General features: G+C 39.1%; 1 protein-coding gene across 2 annotated transcripts in view; it reads left to right on the top strand.

Moving 5' to 3' along the window:
• The window catches only part of DGKI (diacylglycerol kinase iota), a 200,229-nt gene that overhangs the window by 119,016 nt on the left and 57,541 nt on the right, over nucleotides 1–23,672 (top strand). For both annotated transcript variants that reach the window (XM_030960423.1, XM_030960422.1), the window contains 3 exons: nucleotides 1,230–1,341; nucleotides 4,253–4,452; nucleotides 15,350–15,450. In XM_030960423.1, the coding sequence (XP_030816283.1) occupies nucleotides 1,230–1,341; nucleotides 4,253–4,452; nucleotides 15,350–15,450 (413 nt within the window). The remainder of the gene's footprint in view (nucleotides 1–1,229; nucleotides 1,342–4,252; nucleotides 4,453–15,349; nucleotides 15,451–23,672) is intronic.

Here is a 23,672-nt window from a genome sequence, read left to right as displayed (position 1 = left end):
AGACACGCAGCTGTTCAAGGTAAAAAAGAGGGAAGATTAATTTCTGACTCTAACATTTATAGATTTCCAAAAGGGACAGTGGATTGGAGGATGATAGTGCCACATCTCCAATGACACTGGACAAACCAACAGTCCATCAAATTTTTCCTTCTCTATAAAAGAATGCAGAACAATAAGTTATTTACATAAAGTGCATGAGAAAGTTTGTTAAAGAATGTTAACATCAGAAGGCTTAGAAAATCTTAAAAAACAGGGCGACATCAGATATCTGGTCTTTTGCTTAATTAGAGTCCAAGTGTGAAAAAAGGAAAGGGGAGGAGGGGACAGAAATGGAGAGAGGGGAAGGATAAATATTTTAGCAGTTAAGGAATACCAAGCTGCCGAAAGAAGTCACAGTTTTAAACATGTTACAAGGAGTCCTTAATAAAAAATAAAGCGGAATTATCAAAAGTTGTTGGTCTCCTGTTCTCTAGAACAGAGTCTCCAAATTTAATTTAATTGTGCATTTCTGTCAGTAAAAAGCTTTTAAGCACTGCCTCAATAATGTATATTTATAAATTATATACATGTAACTCTATTCTAGTATTACCAAAAAATGTATGTTTTTAATGTTTGCTTTCTTATTGAAAGTAAAAGTAATAGTTTTCTTCATACACTTTGTCTTGTCAGTTGTGAATTTTTCTTGCATGTACCCCACTTTGGAGACCATTGCTTTAGACAACCTCCTACTTTGCTCCGCAGGCAGTCCCAAGCACTTAATCTTCTGAGTCCTTCACTGCAAGCTCATACTTGGTGTCACCTCTCCAAAGTTCCCCCTTCTATCCCTTTCAGATCACTTTTACATCTATTCTTTGATGGTAGAAAAGAGACATGCCTCAGCTGTATCTGTTCCTGCTTCTTATTTCTCCCTGCCTCCTCAAACTAAGCAACTTTTTGCATTCCTTGTGCTGAGCTAGCAGGGAGAGGGGAAAGAGGGGCAAAACAGTTTTATGACTCAACAGCTTACCAGCAGGAATCAAAGCAAATAGGGAGAGCTGCTGCTCTCTGACCTATTTCCTGGTGTTTCCCCATTTTCCTCTCCGAGAGGAACCTGATAAAGTTTATGACAGGTACACCTGAGGGTGTTGTATCAGCTTGGGAACAAAAAGAACAGCCCAAAAAGCTAAAAAGTCAGGACCTCTCAGGGCAAGCTGCTTTCTCCAACTGGCTCTCCAAACCTGTCTCTGTAGGTATTGTGCTGGCACAATGCCCTGGGGGAATCCTGGTGACCACAGAGACTTTGAGCCCCAGCGTCACGACGACGGCTACATCGAAGTCATTGGCTTCACCATGGCCTCGCTGGTGAGTAGAGGGGGAGCTGCCAGGCTGGGAGGGCTCCCTGGGCAACACTGCAGAGTGCAAAATACTCCTTGTTACTGAAAATCAGATGTGTAGTCAGATGCTCTGCTGTTAAATGGCAGAGTCAGATAGTTCTTTTCTAATAAGAGAAGTGTTATTTAATAATAATAAGTATTACTTGCAAAATATGGCTGCTTTGCATGTGCAGTGCTCTGAAGTTAAATGGCAAGATTATTGCAGTAAGAACAGTAGGATATCAGCATGAATTCATGATTTTACTGTGGGAATGTTCTATGATCAAATAAATTCTCCTTTCTCTCTTTAGCTTTTGCATTTCATTCTATGGCAATAAAGTCCATTTTTAAGTTTTGCTGGTATATAAATATGAAATAATGGATAAATTTATATGGACATACAGTTTCTCTATGCTCACCAAAAGTCTTGTGAAACTTTAGCAATAGATGTGGAAGACTTTATTAGTATTTCTTGCATGAATTTTATCTCTCCTTTTTATTCTGCTAGAAAAAGATTTTAATTTGTCAGTGCACTTTCTTCCAATGCCATCTTTAATGTGAACTAAAAGTGAGATACCATAAAAGCAATCTTGCTGTAAACATCCCGGTGTCCTGCTGTGGCAGTGGCTAAACACTGTGACAGGGTCTTCAGGGGCTGATTAAATGCAGCCAGAGTTGGCAATTTTCCCTATGCTAGCACCAGCCTACTTAAGGCACTGCAGAAGTTGTGGGCACTGTGTGCCCAGCAGAAGGCCCACAACTGGATTTGCTGGCAAGTTTTTATAGCTCACACATACCTGGAGGCCTTTGTTGCTACTGTCTCATGTAAGCTAGTTTAAAACAAAGATGGATAAGCCTGTTTTAGCTAAACTCCCCTGCTGTGTGACTTGCCCTCAGTCCCTATTACTTTCAGTAAATACCCACAATAATGGGGTTTGTTTCCTCAAAGAGAAAGTCAGACAAACCTAATCTTCAAAGTAAGCAAAAGGCAGTCTTGGTAAATCTTCGATCTTCCCTTTAAAAGTTTGTCTAGGTTAAGGATACCTTCCTGGACCTCTTTTTTTTTAATGGGCCTGGTGGATTAGGGAAATAACCCACATGAAAAATTTTGTATATTAGCTTGGTAAATCTTGTGGAATAAAAGTGAAGAGGAGTTTAGGACATGTTTTTGAAAATACTGTCAAAACTTCAGCATGTACAAACTGACAGTTTTCACTCACAAGAGTTGTTTTTGATTTTGCCACTAACACAGTTCTCATCAGTGGAAGTGGCTAGACAGATCTGAAAAGCTACCAATAATTTTAGTTAGGGCTGAATTTAAGAAGTGGGGCCCTTTGAGCTTCTGTTTCTCTTTAAAGGAAGCCTAGTTGAGAACTGTGGGTCTACAGGTGTGCTTTGGTTGTGATGCTGAAGAATGATTATAACCCTAGACAGCTTTGATATAATCCTAACTTGCCTTGTATGTCTCATATGTGCTTGAAGTACCTAAGTGGGTCTGTGAAACCAAGGGAAAGAACTACTTTATTAAAAGCATTATTATATTATTGATCATATTGTTAGTTGATCCATAATGTGCACAGGCCTTGACTTGTGTTTACACTGTTCTCTGTTAGCATTGCATTAATATGAGATTGGATTGTCACATAATAGTCATATTCATTAAAAAAATACATTTCTGCCCAAACATGTCTGCCTAGAACTTGAAGGATCTGCTCATTGTCTTCCTTGCTTAATTTCTTTGAAATGGATTCTTTAACATGATATTTAATTGTTTTAACAAGGTCCTTCTGCTTGCTCTTTTCAGCCTGTCTAATGCTGAGGTTGACTTGATGTGTAAGCTTTCATAATAAAAAATTTAAATTTACTAATTCACATTAAGGATCATTCTGCTCAGGAAAGGGGAAATAGTTTTTCTGTCTCACAGATGTATCTAATTAGGGATGTTGTTTTAAAGAGCAAGTAATTATTAGCATGACTGTTATTGTAAAAACAAACCAACCAAAACAAATTGAAAGCTTTAAGAATGAGTACAGTTATTAATTTGTGTGTGCACACGTGTGTATATATAGATGATGAGTCCTATAATGCATGTGGGTAGATATCTGCTTGTTGCTTTGCAGTTTTGGGGAGAAAACACTTTCATTGTGCTCTTTCAGAATATCTTAGGAATGGAGTACTGTGATATGGATTCTGCCTTCAATGTGGCATTTTGCATTTGTTAACTGCCTCATCTGCCCCTGTTCTGAGCTATCTTTTCCCTGCTTGTCAGACCCCAGGACATCTCTCTAGCAGTCCTGGATGGCTTGAGCCCCTGCCAGGGGGCTCAGAGACCTTGGCACAGAGCCTAAGACGCCTGCGAGTTTGAATTTGACCCATGGAGCAAATTACCACCTTTATATGAAGAATTACAAGTCAAGAGAGTTTAAGTAGAATAATAGTTAGCTTGTTATAGGGTGAAAAGTAGAATTTTAAGGTTTCTAGAATGGGGGCTTAGGGTCCCAAGATGGAGGAATTTGGGTGTGTTTTGTCCTTCTTTCTCCTTCTTCCTAGCCTCCATCTTCTGGGTGATAGTGGCACTTTTGGATTGGTTTAAGGTAGGAATGCACTGTCTAACATAGGTGAGATAGGTATTGGGAAATTATTGTACATAAAGTACATGTAGTTTTTAGTATAAAAGACAACACTGACCTGTTGAATAGACCTCAGCAGGCCAGAGAAAGAATGTTCTGGATAAGAAATAATAAACAACCTTGAAAACCACAACCAAGGAATCCTGACTCCTCCTTTGACTGCTGGGCTGGGAAAAGACTTGTATGTATCTCATGGTCACTCTGACCAGCAGAGATTCCAAGACCTCCTTGGTGTTTTGTTTGTTTGTGTGTTTTATTTGTTCCTTGCAGGCTGCTCTCCAGGTGGGTGGCCACGGGGAGCGGCTGCACCAGTGCCGGGAGGTGACGCTTTTGACGTACAAGTCCATCCCCATGCAAGTGGACGGCGAGCCCTGCCGGCTGGCCCCCTCCCTCATCCGCATCTCCCTGAGGAACCAGGCCAACATGGTGCAGAAGAGCAAGAGGAGAACATCCATGCCTTTGCTGAATGAGTGAGTTGCACATGTGCATGTCCTGAGGCAGGAGGCCCGTGTGGGGCAGCGTATTCTGTCATGGATTTTGCATGTACTGGACTTGCAGCGCATTTGAAAAATAAATTAAAAAAAAAATCACATCTTCTGAAGTCCCTTTTCACTCTATTGTAAATACTTACCTTTCTTCTACTCTTTATCTTCTGAGTTACCCCTCTCTTGCTTTTAGAATGGTGTTCTATCTTTCTGTTATGTATTTATTTATTTAGGGAGGTTTCTGCAGGCTTGGCAGTGTGCCCCTTGGCTTCTGATGGTTCTGCATATGTACGCCATTTGCCCTTGAAGTTTTTATTTAGTTTCTCAGCTTTATTGATCTGCTTTTTAAGCTGCATTGAAGACCCCATAAGAAATTGCCACAATCAAGAGCTAATCAGGACATATTTCAGTCTCTGCTGTGAACACATGCTGCCTGGCGGAGTCTATGGAGAAAGATTTGAATGTCCTGAAAGAACAGTTTGTACTTTGTAGGAAATCCTTCTCCAGTATAGAAACCCAAATGAGAAATGAGTTTTGTAAATGTGACTAAAGAAAAGCTAAGATTGGCAACTAGTAGCTTGTGAAGAGGAATACACAGGACTAACGTTCCTTTTCATGATTACACTTCCTTTACAAGCACTGCAGATATAATTTAATAAGAAGAAACCTAAATAGTCAAATTTTGACCTATAAAAGTGGCCATCCAATAAAATAATTTAGATTCTTTTGTAGAGGGTATTATTGTAATCCTTGTATAGGTCTTTATTGCTGCTAAAATGAATGTTGCAAGGGACTTTGCTGTTTTTCATCAAATATTCCAAATGTGAAGAAAAACAGTCTGTCCCTTATCCAAAGATACTGAACTAGTGCCCTAAAGTTATTAAGAATCCACATTAATTCAAACACTCGTGCACCGAGGCTTTAATAGTTTTGGGGAAATGGATGGGGGAATTTTGCTGTCACAATTGTAATGATGAGGCAAGTTCTGTGAAGAGGTGTAATACCTTCCAAAAGACTAACTCATGTAACTGGGAAAAACAGGACAAGGTCTTAGGCACACCTTTTCTCTTCAGCTATCTTAAAAGTTGTGTCCTTTACAGCTGTATATCTAGAGAAAGATCCTGATTTACTTTAGAGTTTGCCTCCAGCCCTTAAGAATTTTCCATCATTCCCTGGCTGTCAATCTATGAATATAATCAAAGCCACGCTGGTTACTTTCAACATGTTCCTGTTCAATTTAGCACTCTGTTCTCTTACTGAGACTAATTCTTTAAGTTGCAGTAGAAACCCCTTTCTCTAATGTGCAATTTCTTTTTGCCTGGAAAATACATAAGGTACACTCCATCTTTCTTGAGCAGAGAATAGCAGACTCTTGACTATGGGCAGCAATGCCCAATTTCACCCAACCACAACTCCTCAATCTTCAGTGAAAGCAAAGGGCAGCCCTGGGACATCTTTTTCTGCACTGAAGGAGACTAATGCAAATGTAAAAAGAGAATTCATGGTATTTCAAGCTGATAATTAGCATGGGTTAGGTTTGGATTTTTAGATCTGAATTTAAACTGTGGTAGTGAAATACAGATTTGTAGTATATGCCAATTGTCAAGGGGATATTCTTTGTGGTTTAGCTTGATTTAAATGTGCCGTGGTACACTAAATTGCTGTCAGAGTCCTTTGATTTGGCTGACGTATTTTTCTGCAGATCTCTGTCTTGGGAAAATGCAAATGATCTGTCAGGAACTGTAGTCTCAGCTTCACATATCAGAAACTGTGTGTGTAGATATTTACATCTATTTCTATATATATCTGTGTACGTGCTTCGCTCTGAGGTGTTAAAAAGGAAGGAGAGAGCACTTGACTCTTCTCCCACTGTGATAAAAAGTAAATGACTTGTTAAAGGTTAAAATCTAGGAAGAATATTGGTATTGGTAACAAGTTCATTCAATATGATGCTGATTGGTAGTATTGCACAAGTGAAGAAATTTGTAATTAAATATGTTTATTTATTTTTCTTAACTTGATCTCTAGGATATAACTCTTTGTTCTGTTGGAATCTCCCAGAAAGCCTTGTATTGGAGGGAACATGATAGATGAAGGGTTTTTTAATGACTATCATTTAAATGTTAGATGTGTGAGATAAGTCAGTGGGTCTGGAGCTATCCTTAATTACTAGGCAGCCTCTTCTTGAGCTCCTTGCCAAGAAAGCAATTAGAAAATTGTCTTGGTCACAGAAATGCAGAGTTGTTACTATTGTCAGATTTGATATTATTGCCATATAAAAAGTGGGAGAGAGTAGAAAAAGACTTAACTCGAAGAAGTTTTACACTGTTTCTGTATTTTTTGTCCTGATCATCTTTTTTCTGTGGTTTTTTTTTTTTTTTCTCCTTGAAACACTTGTTGGCTAAGCTCTTATTCCTGTTCTCCACTATTGATCACAGTAGCATGTGAAAGAGACAACACAGCTTGGTTTTCTGTGACTGAGCCAAGAATGTGTCTGTTGAGAGCGATACCAAAAATTAGGGGGAATAAGAAGAGAAACTGTGGTTCAGCATTTCCAGGAATAATTTCCTGATTAGAAACTCCTGCATTGTATATTCCCCAGTAAGTTTCAGTTAATGAACACTTCCTGAATTGCAAAACATATTTTGCTCTCACTGACTTTTAGTTTGGCTTGAGGGAGAGCATCCTGCATAATGGAAGAGAAAGAAGAGGGAAGAGCTTTTAGATAAAACATATTTAATACATTCAAGAAAAAGAAAATGATCATTTGAATATAAACACTAAAGGTGAATATAAACACTAAAGGTGAATATTAATAAAATGCAAGTCTCCCTAAAGTATGAGCAAGAGGAATGGAAACAGCAACTTTTCATTGTAGATACAAAATCTCCAGTAAGGGTATTTTTTCCTTAAACAGTAATTAGTTGGTCAACCCTTGGAGACAATTCCATCCATCTGGATCTCAGCATTGATATTTGTTTGCGTTTCTGGACCTGCTTCCAAAGTCTGTTGCTTTGAAATTTTTCAGTGCCTGTGGAAGAAATTCTGGGATCCCTTGTCTTGTATACTTATGTGCTGAGCTTTTCACTGCTCCTCACTTGTGTCTTTAGAAAGCTCCTGTGTGCCACATAGCAGTAATTTTCTCCATTTGCATGTCTTCTGTTGTTCTTGGCTTCCTAGTGTGAGCTCAGAGCTCTGCATGGCCCTTCATTCAACTTTTACGTGACACATTCCTTTTGTTTCTGTTTAAATGTTGTGTGTCTTTCTTTCTTCTCTTCCACTCCTCTCTCTCTCACCTTTTTTTCTTGTCTGTCCTCACTGTGTGCTGTTTTTCTCCTGGCCACTCATTTCCTGCTGCCTTATAGTATCCATAAAGTGCAGTCTGCTGACCTGAGGAGAGTCTCGGCTCCCCCTGATTCCTTCACTGTGTGAGTATCTGGCTTTTTTCTATTCTAAAAGTTCCACAACCTTTTGTTATTACCCTGTGTCATTCAGCTAAGAGATGGGGCAGTAAAATCCAGTGACAAATGGGAAGAGGGAGCTCAGATGACAGCATGACTGATGGGCACAGTTCCACAGTAGCCAAGTAAGGTGAGCAGGACATGTCTGGTGATGATGACCAGGTTCAGCCATGAGCCAGCACCCCAAATATCCATGGCAACAGGCACATCTGAGGTTTAATGCCAGGCATCATTCCTGGAAAGAATTGAGATGAGATATTTTCAATCCAACACAGAGGGATTCCTCTGAACATGAGGAGAAAATGCTTTTTATCATATGGTTGACAGAACACTGGCACAGGCTGCCAAGAAAGGTTGTGGAATCTTTATTTTTAGTCATAATCAAACCCTGCCTGGACATGGTCCTGGATGGCCTGCTCTAGGTCTCCTGCTTGAGCAGGGGTTTGCACCAGATGACCTCTAGAGGTCTCTTTCAGCTTCAACCATTCTATGATTCTGTGAAATTTCAGGAAGTTCCAAGTGCTTCATTGTTATTTTGGAAAAAGGAAAGATTTTCAGTTTGGTGTGCCTTTTCTATGGGTCCAGTTTGCTGTATTCTGCTGACAAGCATAAAGTAATGAAACCAACTTTACTCACCAATTCAGCATCTGAATCAGCCTCTAGAAAAAAGTTGAGGTAACCCTCAACTTTGAGAACATTGAGCTCTGTGTCTAAGAGAATGCGTACTGGGATATCCCTTGGAGCTCAGGGATATCCCCTGGAAAATGACCTCCAAGTTTTGATGCAGTTCATTTTAATGTCCCATTTGATATCAGCTGTCAGAATAAAGCAGAGAGAGAAAGACGCGCAAGCCCCAAACTAATTTGAAAGTCAAAGTTGTTCTCTGTCTTAAAATCTGTAAAAATAGATTAAATATGCTGCTGCACTGGGGCTGCCAATTAATGTGTCTGGCAAATTAAAGTAAGAACCCATGAGGTAACACGGAAATATGATTTGGATTATGATGGCTTTGAGATTCAAATATTTCTTTGTGTTTTTTTGTTGAACAACATAGAAGAAGACTGAGTTCCAGTTAGTACTGAACAGCAGGGCAGATCCTACTGAGACCTGGTGATGGATTATAGCCTGCCTTAGATAAATGTCAGGATTTCTGCAGCAGGAGATGCATGGGAATTTGGGGCAGCCAATTTATTAGGCTCATGTGGTCTTTTTTTGCAGAGACAGTAGAACTGTAGTGTGATCCATTGCAAATGCTTATACAAGGTGTGTAAGTAAATACAAGCATTGTATTTTTGAAGGTCTTTTAAAAGGAAGGTGAAAACTTGCATTTTCCTGCTGGATGTTCAGAGATGAGAAGATACATATGCGAGAGTACATTTGTCTTGTGTGGTTGATGCTGAAAATTACCATTGAAAAATAAGCTATTTACTTGTGTATCCCCTATAGCTCTTCTACAAGTGGAATAAACTCTGTGGGTAGGCTGTAATTATTTTTTCAATTAAAAAATCTGCATAAATAAAAATACAAATATCACTGTATTGGTAAATACTACTCCTTTATGGAGTTTGTGGTAATGGTTGCAGCAGAGTATGTGTATAAAACCTGTATGAATAACAAAAGAGTAATAGAAGATAGTATTTTTGCTTTCAGAGGTTCAAATGCCATACAAAATCAACTTTTTCAGGCTGAATATGGTTACTGTCTATAAGAGGAGCGTCTAATAAAGATCAGTAGGAGGCAAGGTCTAAGAGAGAAAGTGGCAGAAAGTGAACTATTCTCCAAATGCAGAGTTAAGGATGAAAATGCTTAGAGATATCTTCTCCTTTTTTTCTGAAACATGATTTACAGTGAATTGAGTCTTCTAATTTCTTATCAGTTTTTCCTGTTTAACATGTGGATTTCTGAATGCGAAGCTGTCCTGTGTTCCCTGGGAGCCCAGAAAGCCAACCATAAATTAGGCAGGCAAAGCAGCATGGCCAGCAGGTCCATGGAGGTGATTCTGCCCCTCTGTTCTGTTCGTGTGAGACCTCACCTGTAGTGCTGCATCCAGCTTCAGGGTCCCCACCATGGCAAGGATGTTTACCTGTTGGAGTGAGTTCAGCAGAGGGCCCCCAAGGTGATTAGAAGGATTGAGCACCTCTCCTATGAGGAAAGGCTGAAAGAATTTGGATTGTTCCACCAGGAGAACAGAAGCTTTGGGGTAGCCTAATTGTGGCCTTCCAGTACTTGAAGGGAGCCTACAAGAAACGGGGAGAGGGACCATTTACAAGAGCATGTAATTACAAGTGGAATTATTTCAACCTGAAAGAGAGTAGGTTTGGATTAGATATTAGGAAGAAATTCTTTACGGCGAGGCGCTGGAACAGGTTGCCCAGAGAGGTTGTGGGTGTCTCATCCCTGAAAGTATTCAAGGCCAGGTTGGATGGGGCTTTGAACAACTTGATTTTGTGAAAGGTGTCCCTGCCCATGGCAGGGGAGTTGGAACTAAGTGATCTTTAAAGTCCCTTCTAACCCAAAAAATGCTATAATTCTGTTTAAAGGGCTTATTACTTATGGAGAACCTGCTGTGCTTGGAAGGGTAATGTGTGAGAGAACAACATTTAGCATGCAGGAGAAGAAAAGCAAGTTCCAGGATTCTGCTGGGAACTTCAGAATGTGTCTGTACTTTAAGTGTGTCTGTGGGTGTAGCTCTACAAAGCTAAATGTGTTGGCTGAAGAAATTGTGAGATAAGAAAGTGCTAAAGAACTCACTAGGGTCAGCCAGGTTAACCTGGTTTATCTGGGATAATGCATGTCCTGATTTTGTCTGTGACATGGCTGATTTTCTCCCTAGTAGCTGTACAGAACTGCTTTTTTGATTTATGACAAGAATAATGTTTTGGTTATAGCTAAGTGGTGTTGATCCCAAGTGAACACTATTTTCAGTGTCTCATGCTCTGCTGCTGAGGAGCTGCACTCAGTGCTGGGAAAGAGTGAGACCAGGTAAGCTGACACAAACTGGCCAAGGGGACGTTTCACACCAGAGAGGGTCATGCCCAGTATGTAAACTGGAGGAGTTACCTGGGAGGGGTCTGACTGCTGTCTAGGGATATGCTGCGTGGTGAGCAGTTGTATCATGCATCCCTCTTTTCTCTCTTGTTTGTAACTCTCTCTACCCCCCACTTATCATTACTATTATTTCAATATTTATTATTATTATTATACTATTTTGTTCTGTCATGCAATTCTTATCCCATCTGTGAGGCTTATCTTTTCTTTCCAATGCTTCTCCTAACCAAGGGGACTGTCCTGTGGCCCAGCACACTATGACATGGCTGCTCATCTAGCTCAGATTCCCAAATGAAAGAAAAAAAATGTGGTAAAGCTTATAATTTCAAGGGTTTTTTTTTTTTTTTTTTTTTTTTTTGTTTAGGTAAAGAGTTTAACAAGAGCTTCACCTTAAAATAGTCGGAAACTTTTGTGAAGCGTTGAAATTCCTCTATAGAAGGGACTGAATTAGTCTGCTCTGTTGTGGCAGTTCTTATGTTTAAAGTAGATAGATGCTGCCAGAAACTTATTTTTAATGTATCATTTCCAAGCTCTGTCAATGTGGTCTTGAAAGTAAGGTGAATTCATTTTTCTCTTTTGGCTACAGCTTTCCTCTTTCCAATTGTTCTAAACGCCAGAATACGTAATTAATTTTTCACGTTTATTTCTTCTCTAGGAGACAGGTAATTCATTAATCATTCATTGTCACTGCAAACATCCCCTAAAAGACTGATTTTTTTACTCAAGTATTTTTTGTATGGCGGGAAGTAGATTTCTTTTTCTGTTTACTGAATCATGTTAAAATTTGTGTGTAGGATGGTGTGGGCTGTATTCTTGAAGATCCATCAGAAATTTGTCACTGGATTCTGTAGACTTGTTGGACTGTTTATTCTTATCATTCCTTTCTCTGTGGAGACATGAAGTGTAAGAAATGGTTCACTGGGTTCATAAATAATTGAAATAGGGATTGGGGTATTTATAATTTACAAGTCTGTCTCCCCAGCTGAATCAAGCTGGTGGTGTGGCAGAAGTGTAGCTGTTTGCTGTGCAGGAGTGCCAGGCTTGGGCAGGACCGAAGCTTGCTCTGCCTGTGCCCTTCGCTGGGTGACTGGAGGCAGGAGAACATGTCCTAGGAAAGCCAGCTGTGCTCCAAGTGAGCTGTCTGGCATCCTCTCACTTGTTGCTGGATGATTAATAGGGGTGAGAGGAGGAACTCACGGCTTCATCAAAAACTGAGTGTGTTTTCTAGATGAGAGATCTTGGAGAAGATTCATATTTAGGTTTGTGTTTGAATGAAATCATTATAAAACAATAAACATGAACAAACAGAATGTTTTATTTGACCTCAATCTTTATTTACATCCTCATGAGGCAAATGACATTTAGGATTTAGTTCTGGGGATTGATGTGTTTGTGGAATGAGTTCTTAATTAGATTCTTTAGGAGGTAATGGACTTCATTAATCTGTACTTTCAAATATTTTTGTTGGCTATGTAATACACCATGTAAAAAATAATTGTTAAGAGTAAGTAATTTAAGTAATTTAGGTTGAATTAAAGTGCAGCAATCTCCCCAAATTTATTTAAAAGTTGCTGCTTTATGTGGAAAGATTTTCTTCCTCTTGTTGCAGTTAAGAAAGTTGTTTTACACAGTATTTAGAGACATCTATTTCTATTAATACTGTACTAATGTTTCTGTTCAGTGACATCCATCACCCTGTTATTTGCTTTTACATGGACATGCTTATGTATTTAATCTTTGTAGTTTCTGGATATACTGAGTATGTCTGAACAAAGACAAATTGATCTATTTGTATAATAATATGGATTATGATTCAGTGTCCATGAAGACTGCAGTGGTGTTGATAGTGGAAATATTTTGCTCAGCTCCATTAGATAGAGTTCTGTGAATGAATGAGTTAATTAGTTTGACTGATGAGGACAATATACTTGGGTGTCAATTGCTGCTACTCTGATAGCACAAGAAATGAATATTCAAATAGTGAGTTTTAGAATCAAATTTATTTTGAATAGGTAATAAAATTTAGTGACACAATATGTCAGCCAATGACTATTATAAGAGAACAAAGAGTGTTTGCAAAGAACTGACGAACAAAACCATCAAGCTTCAGTTACTGAATAAATGTCTCTTTTGTGCATGTGTCAATACACACATATTTTTAGGAATGTGTATATGTGTTTACTTGTGTTATGAATATGCTGCTTGTGACTGGACCTGGATAAGTGTATAAATCTCTATCCGGTAGAAAGGAACTCCTGGCATTGTTATTTCTGGTAAAAGCTTATTTTCTATAGAAAGCAAACGTTTCCAAGGTTGCAGTTTTTTTACTAAGATAAGTAAACTTTTCAAACAGACAAGAGGCCAAGTTCTGCTTCTCTCCAGTTGTATGTTTTAGCACACAACCTGTTTATGTAGTGGTTTTAGCCTGTCTTTATAAAAATGGAGTGAGAGGAGGGCAGAACAGAATACCAAACTCTGGTACTTGTCAGCTGATTGCCCTCCTACACTAGACCTGCTCCTATTTCTCCTCAGAAAATACATCAGACTTTGGATGGTGTGCTTGTTGCTTCTGCAGAAACAAAGTCAGATGTACAGTGTGCCTATATATCAAAAATTATACTTTTTGCAAAAGCATGGGAATGTTTTCTTAAATATTTTCTAATTAAAAGAGAATTTTGGAGAGTGTATGTGTGGTTCTTGGAAGAAAAAAGTTATTCTAGATTTTCTTAATTTTAGGTATTTTTCTTCCTCCAGCTCCAAGCAAAGAGAAAGACCTTATTCACTTCTTTTCAGGTGAAAGGACTAATTTGACTCAGAAGGTGATCCTGTGCATGCAGTAGGTTGCCATCGGCTTCAAGCTAAGAAATAACATTGGTTTTTCTTCCTTACATGGCATTAGGTAGTGAGTCAGCATATCTACAGAAGTCAGTGTTATCTTTCTCTCCCCTTGGTGTCCAAACACCATCCTGTGTGGGACAGTGTTTGGACACCAACAGGTATGTTGGAAGGGAGGCAATTAGCCAAGGTTTGGCAGATGTTGGCATGAGGTCATCCTGTTTTCCTCCTGCTTTCATGAGATCCAGATTATTCATTGTGGTAATGAGTTTGAAATGAGGCCCATTGTAATAGAACATAAGTCTACCACTGATTAATTGATGACATTAGTGAAGAAAACTCACATTTGAACCAGTGTTTAGAAATGAGGCAACACAGGTAACATTTGTGAGATGTGCCTTGTCCTTCACTAGCAGTGCAAATGCTATAAATCAGATAGTTTAAAACTGAGACAAAGAAAGAAACAAAACTATACATTTATGAGAGTACACAGCATTATGACTTTGAAAAGGCAGTGTGTATTAGTCAATATTACTTTAGGCAGTCCTGGTACTAACAAGATTAAAACAGAAAATATAGACATTCTTTTGGTAAAAGCACAGAATGAGTAATCTACTTTTAACTGACCCGGGACTGAGTTCCTATAGGACACACATTTGCTACATGTTTTATAATACACGGATTGTCTCTCTCTCTTTGAAAGTGGAAGATGCAAGTGTGGCTAAATGAATTTGCATAGCATCTAGCTAAACTTAAAAAAATCAAACAATAGGTTACATTAAGGTAGAAACTAGTGTGAAATGAAAAAGAAAGCTTTTCTGGACAAATTTCTATCCATATTTATATGGATATTTCATATTAAGTATATGAACACCTAATTTCTAGATACTGACCTATTGAGTCTTTTGAAATTATCAATAGTTGAGGTATCTAAATCAGACTAAATTCTCTAAAAGTGAGGTTGCCATACTGCTACTTGCTTTTAAAAGTCCTCCTGGCTTCTGAGTATTTGACTCACAACTTTTGAAATCTGGTTCTTAGTCAAAAAAATGACTGTTTCTCAGACCTGAGATGCTGGATCAGGATCCTTCAGTAACGTGGTGTAGATGCTCTCATGGACAGAGGTTGTCCTGATGCTTCTCAAGAAGCATCTTTCTGTGTCTTGAAATTGAAGTTGGCAGATCTATCTACTGGCTGTGGTGGGGCTCTAAGAATCTACACAAAGTCAAACTGGAGAGAAGGGTGGGGTAGCTACATAGGAGTATAAGAATTCAGAAAAAACCTTTGCAGTTTCAGGTCACACAAAGAGAAAACAGGATTCTTGATCTTGCTTGTTATTTAATGTGTAATGTCTGTGCTGTTGCGCAGTAGAAAGTCATAATTTTAAATGCAGGAATAGGCCTCTGGGGACGTGGCTCACTTTTGAAGAGGCTTGTGCATTTTCTTCTTTCAGAGAAGATTGAAATCCCTTCATATCCTGTTTTCCTTTGCTCTTCCAGGGAACACTTTGTCTAAGAAGCTTTCTTGTTTTCTTGCAGTCCTCATTCCATCCCAGATCGCCTGCGGATCAGAGTGAACAGGATTAATTTACAAGAATACGAGGGGCTACATTACGACAAGGAAAAGCTCCGGGAAGCCTGTAAGTTGGGAGAAGCCAGATTGTGGCTGCTTTTGGTAGAACATTCTGTACAAACCTTACTTTGACCAAAACAACCCCTACCCCAAAAATAACAACAAAACTCCCCAAACACAGGGTCAAACACACACTTTTGGAGGAGTAATATAGAGAGTATGCTCATCTATATGTGCATATGTAAAATTGTGCTTTCTCTATATAAATAGCCTCTATAGAGATCATATATAGAGATTCCACCTGCTTTCTTTCTTATTTAACTATCTTTCTGCCCTGTGATTGTATTTACTGTAAAATAAGTGTTTTGTACACAGAGTATTTTTTATTCATGTCTTTCTGTTGGTTCTACTGGGTTTCTAGTATATGAAATGGTACCAGATTTTATGATTAGCCTCAGATTTCAAGCTGAGTTGGGAGACCATGATATATTTGATATTGAGAATGTGCACTGACCTGGAACATGGTTCTTGCACAGGTACATTTATCTTGCGGAACAAATCTGGGTTCCCCATACCCTTATTCTTCACCAGCCTTCAGTCTTCCATTTCAGAGAATAATCGCTGTTTTGTTTCCTCATGTAATGGTTTAATTGCTGTGTTTAGGGGTAAGTCAAAAGCAGACAGTGGTTGCTTTGGTAACATTGATGATGACAATCTGAACTTAAAAATGGAATTCCTTTCCTTGGTGACACACAGAGTCATTAATCAATGTGGGACAGGGCTGCTTGTGATAACAATTTAATAGTCTTGTTATGCATCTGGCTCATTATTCATATTAAATTACAAGCATGAGTGTTTGTTGTGCAATAGAGCTTCAGTTCCCTCTGCAATACAGAGTGCTTTGGTAATTACAGGATGACAATCCTTTTAATTGGTTTGCTTATCTTATTCTTAGAAGATAGTTAAACTGTTTCCATTTCACTCTTCCAGTCCCACCCCTCCTCAATTTATTGTCTCTCCTTACACCGAAAGAATTTAAATAGCTTAAATTTTAACATATGTCTTGACAGCCTTAACTGAAGTTAGTGGATTTTGGTCATATTTAAAGCAATCAAAGCCTTCACTGGACTGAGAAGAATTTTAACAGGATCAGGATTATTCCTCACTGGAGCAGAACTTGCTTCAAGTTTAAATTGAGAGTTTGACATTGAGTAGATTTCAGGCCACACTGAACACACAACTCCCCAACACTGTCAGAAACAACTTGGTTCATTTGAGGGTTTCCCATCTGAGGAGAGCTATTCTCATCCATCCTTAGCATGCATGCAAATTTTCTGTGTCTGTAGTTAACATGTTTTTTGTCCCTAGGAGCCATTACATTTTCTGACACAAAACATACAACTTACACTATTGTCACTGCAGGGGTAGATGTGTATTTATGGTATTTGTCACCTGCCAAAATTCATAATGATAACATTATAAGGAAATGCCAGCAACAGATCTAATATCCTGGTTTTAGATTTCATAAGGATTTGATCACTTAGTAGGAGTGTGCTTAAGAGGTTGTCATTTAAAAATCAAATGTTTGTTTGTCGAGAGTTAAAATGATTGCTTTTGGACATTGGTGGGTCTTTTGTAATGAAACCCTTTTGAATCTTTGAAGTTAATATATGTCCACCATGATAATATAACTTAGTTGGACTGGACTATTCTCCCCAGATATTTTTCATTGAATTTCTTCTCCTACCAGTTCTCTTTTAACTGTCCCAGTAATGCTTGTGCATTACTGTTTTACTTACTGTAAGAATATGAGAAAGCAAATGTCCCCATTACCCTAAAAGAGACCAGAAAAGATATTTCACCTTAACATTTGTAGTAGTAATGTCCTGTGAGAGGGCATGTAACTTGCAGTATACACCGGTGGTCATAAGCCTACTTCTCTGGTTATATAACTTTAAATGCCTCTTTTACTGGGGGTTGTTACTGAAGAGGTGCTGGTTTCCTTCAGCAGGACTGTAGCTCTTGTGTGTATGGATGTCTCACTAGATGCTTGCAGGAGACCAAGTTTATGTACTTGTTCAGGCTTTGGCAGAATACCTACAACTGAATCCAGAATGCTCTACTTAATATCCATTCTCCATCCACATGGATTAAAAACAGTTCGACCTCCCCTAAATAGTTTGAGAACAAAGCAGAATCTCACAGCAATCTGAACAGGAAAAGGAAGCCAGTTAATAAGGGGTTACCCTCAAGGAAAAATAGCAAAGAACCTATTATGGTTTTTGCCTGTTACATGTCTCCTTAATACAGTTTTGAAAGCTCTGACCTCACTGTAATAATCTGGATCGTTTTAACTCACAGTGAATACATTAATCCCCCTTCCTTACTTGTAATACTGATTTGAATCTGTCAACTATTTTACCTACGATTGTCTTCCTGACATAGAGGAGCTCATGATACAAAATGTTCAATGAAGATTAATCTTCACTCTGCTGGAGGTAGACGCTTCATTTTGAAAGCCTCCAGAACGATTAAAGAATGTCATTTTGTCCTTTGAAGGGCATGACTGTCCTTAGCTCATTCTCCTTCTGTTGTTTTCTACTTTTCTTGTCAATGCAGCTGGCATTTAACCCAGATGCTGTTTCTGAATTGTCCCTTTCTTCCCTCCCCTTGCTCCTTCTTTTCTCCTGTCAGCATCTCAGTATTGTGTGGGGGATGATTAATGATGGTACAGAGGGTGCTTATTGATCCTTCAGAGAGGAGGGATGAATGCTTCAATGCAGCATTTTAAGAAAGGGATATATGTTGGCATTTTAGTTATGTTGTAATATTCTTCACTACAAATGTAGTTGTCTTTTCTTGCACCTCCTCATACACGTCCTAAGCACTTGTCACCTTAGTCACAAGCTTCACCATCTCTGGCCAATATGAGAGTTGTACATTCCAATTATCACAGCTGAGATTATCTCACTCAAGACGTGAGGTGGACTGAGGTTTCTAGGTGGACAGAATTTATTTCTGCCTCTGCTGCCTGCTTGTCTTGTGTGCACTCTCTCTGGCTTCCTGTTATAGCAGTAAAGTGTGATCCAAAGCAGGATTGTGGGTGAACAATTGGGTTATTTTTAAGAGAGCAAAATCTTTCAGTGTTACACTGTGTTTTCTCCCTTCCAATATAACTAAGAATTTCCTGACAACGGAGGCATATGTGAAAACTAATTTGGTTTAAAAAAAAAGCAACAAACAAACCAACAATAAGTTAGACAGTGACCTAGTGATCTTCAGTGTTTCTTAGTTCTTCCTAGCAACACCATTTCAGATTTGCACCATGAAAAAAATATCAGTGAAATAACTTCCCATAAGCAGTAACTGAACAGTTGTAGGTTTTTTTTTAATAGGGTATGTCAGCCCTTACTGCCCTTAACTTGTTGTGTGTGCCCTAGCAATGGAGAATAATCTTATCTTCCTCCCTACCACTAAGATTAAGGAGGGATCATTCCCAATTGCAGCGATGGCAGTATCAGAAATAACTCTCAGCCCTGTGGCAGCTCTGGGTTTCCCATACTTTCTTTTACACAGACCCAGCTGCTCCTTATGCCCTCTAGAACACAACGGCACACTAGACTCAAAATAAATTTTAAGAGAAAATTTAGTTCCATGTGTTTAACGATTGGTCTGTCTGTAACTTAACAATTCTTTTCTGTGCAGCCTCCTTGCTCTGTGTGTGTACATGATGCTGTAACATGATTGGAGTTTAACCTTGAATTCTTGTTTTTGATTATCTGTAGCTAAATGTCTATAATATGTGTGCCTCTAATACCTGTGGGTTACCTGAGGGTTTTGGGGTCATCCTAGGACTTCTTATCAGATAGATATGTGGGGGTACACAGAGTGACAAGCTTGTGAGTCACTGTGATGTGTACATGTACAGTGATACTGTAGCTTCCTCATACCAGAAATGCGCTTAGAATCTTAGATCTATCAAAGGCATTCTGACTCTTTAAAACTTAGGGATATCACAGGTGAAGCTATTTGGAGATGAGCTCATGTGATTTTGAACAGCTAGCTAAGTAAGAAAGGGCCAACACTCAGGACTTGGTATTTATACCCTGAATATGTAATATAAAAGTCAGCAGGGAGCAAAAGGCTTCCTGAGGAGCCACGCAGGAAATGTGCTTATATTGGGAAGCAATTTTGAGCTGGATGGATTTAGACAAGGCAGATTGTGCAGCTACAAACCTTCTCTTTCATCCTGTAAAGGATGCACCAATGGGCATTTATTTGTCAGGAGATCATTTTGGGCACATGGTAGAAGCTCCATAAAAGACAACATTACCTTCACTCTGCTTAGAAGTCAGTGCCTTGCTCTAACAACTTTGTTTTGTCAATATCTGTTGTGCACACATAATTTAGGTATTTCTTCATCAGTGTGATTTCATAAGATCTGAAACAGAGCAGGGTTGAAAGGATTGCTTAAAGCCTCCCAGCAAAGAGAAAGCAAGAGGATTAGAAGGCAGTAGTGAGTTAAATATTGGAAATTGCTGTTCTCTGAGGTTGGGGGAAGGAGTAAACCCAAGCCATTGAAATTTCATATAATGAGGTTATAGAGTCATGGAATGGTTTGAGCGGGAAGGGATTTTTAAAAATCATCTAGTTCCAACCCACTGCTGTGGGCAGGGACCTCTTCCACTACAGCAGGCTGCTCAAAGTCCCTGACCTTGAACTCTCCCAGGGATGGGGACATCCTCCACTTATCTAGGCTACCCATTCCAGTGTTTTGCTACTCTCATTGTAGAGAATTTCTTCTTAATATCTAGTCTAAATCTACCTTGTCTTGACACCTCACAGGGCATATTCAGTACAGTCCTCTGCCTTTTGAGCTAGTGGGAAATGTGTTAAGTTTATAATCTTCTTTAAAGTAGAAGATGATAGGCATTTATATTACAAAATTTGTATTTATATAAAATTTATACATTTATAAAAAATATATTCATATTTACCTTAAAGAAGTGGAGAGAAGCAAGAATATTAAGTCTCCAGGAAATCACACTGTAGTTTGTCTTTCTCATGTAGGCTTTTCTGTGAGGTTCTTCTGTTCATATTCTACTTGCATATTTCCTCAGTGCTTTTCTGATTTTATTTCCTCTTACTTTTTCAGTTCTGGTTGTCCCCTTTGGATAACTCATCCCACACACATCCTTCCTGCCTATCTTAGTCTGTCTCTGCAGACCTCACAGCACAAGTTCCTGCTCTTTTTCTTTACCCTAAATACTTATTTGTTTTTTATCCAGATCTCTGCTGTCAGCTCTTACTCCCAATATCCATTTCCACCCAGCTTCACTTCCCAGCTCTTCAAATTTATTTTCTATAATCTATTCCTTTTTGTATGGTGTTTGGCACAGGTTCTCTCCTCCTTTGACTTGGGCAGCTTCTTCCCTTTTGGCAGGATACTGGAAAAATCACTGAGAGACTGGAGGGAATGAGTGCCTTTTCAAACATGGTCTGGTTTAATCTGATAACCTCCACTGTGTTTTACCTCCTTAGATGGGAGAATTTTGCAAATGGGCTAAAAAACTAGTAGCCAATGAACCTAGAGAGAATTGGGTTTTCTCAGTATAACAAGCAGAAGGGATCTGAAGAGACACATGGCTTAGATTTGTGTGGTAAGAAAATCCTTTTGTACAAACTCAGTTTTATTAAAACCAAACTGTGAAAGCCAAACCTCTTAATATAAATGTCTGAATATTTTATAATTCTCTATTTGGTTGGTTCTTCATATTCTTAATATTATATTCTTAATACGAAGCCCTTCAGGAAAATGGCTTTCTTATGGCATATTCAGTAGTGAGGATCCTTTATTTGTTACATTAAACATTTACAGTCCAATGTCTAATATCCCCAGTCCCCTGAGGTATCAGAATCAGAATGAGTTTTCCTGGCATTCACATCTACTGTAATGTTCTGTCTCAAGGCTGTTTTGTTTGGGATTTTAGTGGGTTAATCATGGTATTAAGATCACAAATTGAATCCTTTCATAAGAATAAACAGGTAAGTTAATTGAATTTTAAAATATATATAAGTATGTTTAGTCTTCCTTCATTTGTGTCCTCAATACTATTAAAGAGTTCACTAGCTCTTGGTATTCAGCGTAATGGGGACTTAATAGGTGGAAGATTTGTTTGTTGCTTACAAATTCCATAGCTAATTTCATGAGGACTTAGGAAATCACTCCTGATCTTGCAGTTAATTAGAACACCAGGCTGGCCATACTGCTGCATCTGCCCAACCCTCCTCCTGCTGATCCTTGGTTTTGGTTAGTGTTGCTAGGATCAAAAACCTTTCTGCAGTACTGGTTCAGATTATGAAGCAACTGCCTGCCTGTCTCATTTCCTGGTGTTCTTGCACTGCTGCTCATCACAGCTGCCTGGACAAAATCCTTTCTCATCATTCAGGGGGCACAAAGGAACTGGGAGATGGATGCAAGTGGCCAGAAGAGCAGGCGCCTCAGGAGAAAAATATCCGGCACTTGAGTGCTGTGGCTTGGCTCATGATTTGAGACTATTCCTTATTTTTGGCACAGTGGCATGGGTGGGTTTATCCAGATATTCACAGGAGTGGACAGTGTGTGTGTACGTGGAAAGTGGTTTTGTAGTGTCTGTGCACTTGATGTGTTTGCACTCCCACCTCTCTCCTGGCATATCCAGTAATCCCTGTGCCCCACGGGGATTTAAACTGTCCACATCCTCATCCACACAGCAAATGCAGAGGCTCCTTTAGTCCTGGATGAAAGCGCCCACAATGTTACTATCTGCTATGCATGTTGACTTGGCCTTTAAATGATTTATCGTAAATTAACTCATTTTGCCTCTGTTGCATGCTATTACACTATTTGTAGAATGAGCAGCAACCCGAGATTCTATCCCATTATCAACCACTAAGCATTTGCTTTTGTTTTAGAACAGCAACTATTGTGAGGCACTTTGTAAGTCTTGGCTGTGTGGTGCATTTTGATTGCTTATTGTGGTTTATGATAAAAATCAGGGCTGTGAACATTTTCCTTGCTGAAAGCCAAATGGGTCTTGAGAAAGGAGCCAACCAAGCAACAAATGAACAACAACAACAAAAATTGGCAAGCAACATTTTAACATATAATTTAGTGTTATCCAGTAATGACTTTAAAGGTTTTTCAAAGGCCATGAACCATATGGAATAGAACCACTTGAGACTCACCTCACACATTACACCTTAGCTAGCTATTGACCCCAAATACCATAAATCATGCTGATTCATGATTTCCAAACAGTTAAGGCAGCATTTTTCTTTTTAAGGACAAAGTCGCACAGCCCAGTTTCAGAACTGTTCTAGGAGCACTAAGAACCAGTATAATGTAATTTAATTAAAGCTGTGAATCACTACTTCTTCAATCATTAGATGAGATTCACAAAGTATCACCACTAAGATATCTATTGCATGCTAGTTTTTTCTTTTTTTAGATATTTTGCTGGATTTCTTTAGAATTACAGTTGTTTTAAGGTTCTCCTCTTTTGGTCTGTTGGGAATGGTGATAGTTAAGGATTCCAATTCTGTTATCTGTGTTGTTTTGTCAGGTCAAAGCTTTAGTCCCCATTAAGTGTAGAGGAGAGAGAAAAAATCTGTGGTGACAGTCTGTGAGCCAGTGCTCTAACTCCCTAGTGCTCTGTAGCTGTTGGAGGTGTAGCCATGTCTGCTACAATTCAGTTTTTAGTGCTACAAATGAATGTAACAAACACTTCTCTCAGTAAGGGCTGCAAAGGGATCTGTTCAATTGAATCTAGATAGCCATTAAGAAGTCTGCAAAGAGCTTAAGGGGCTCCTGCCAAAACAGGTTAAGCAATAATAAACACTAAGCAAAGAGAATCAGTCTGTAGCCCAGAGCACTGGAGGGTTTGAAGCAAGCCCTGTTTCTGACCCTCCTTCCACTTGCTTGTGTCTCAGTCTCTGTTCTGCAGCGAAAGAATCTCAGAGGTCTCCATGAGCACTGTTTCCACCTGGCCCCTCTGAAAATGTGCAGGGGGACTGTCATCACTGTTGGATGTCAGTGTTGTTTCAGGAGTTGTGTGACCTCTTCCTTCACACCTATTCCTTCTTTATGTTCTTGTTCTTGCTCCAGCATTTTTTTCCCTGCTTCCCATTGTCCTGGGTCGGTAGCTCTTCTGCTGTTCAGTTTGCTTTCCAAACACAATTCTGGCAGCATTTCTGAGCCCTGTGCTGGCCTCTGAGGTCTACAGTGACCTTGACTGCAGCAGGAGCTCC

This window comes from Camarhynchus parvulus, chromosome 1A, assembly GCF_901933205.1.
Source record: "Camarhynchus parvulus chromosome 1A, STF_HiC, whole genome shotgun sequence".
NCBI lineage: Eukaryota > Metazoa > Chordata > Aves > Passeriformes > Thraupidae > Camarhynchus > Camarhynchus parvulus.
This window is presented reverse-complemented; position numbering and strand designations above follow the sequence as displayed.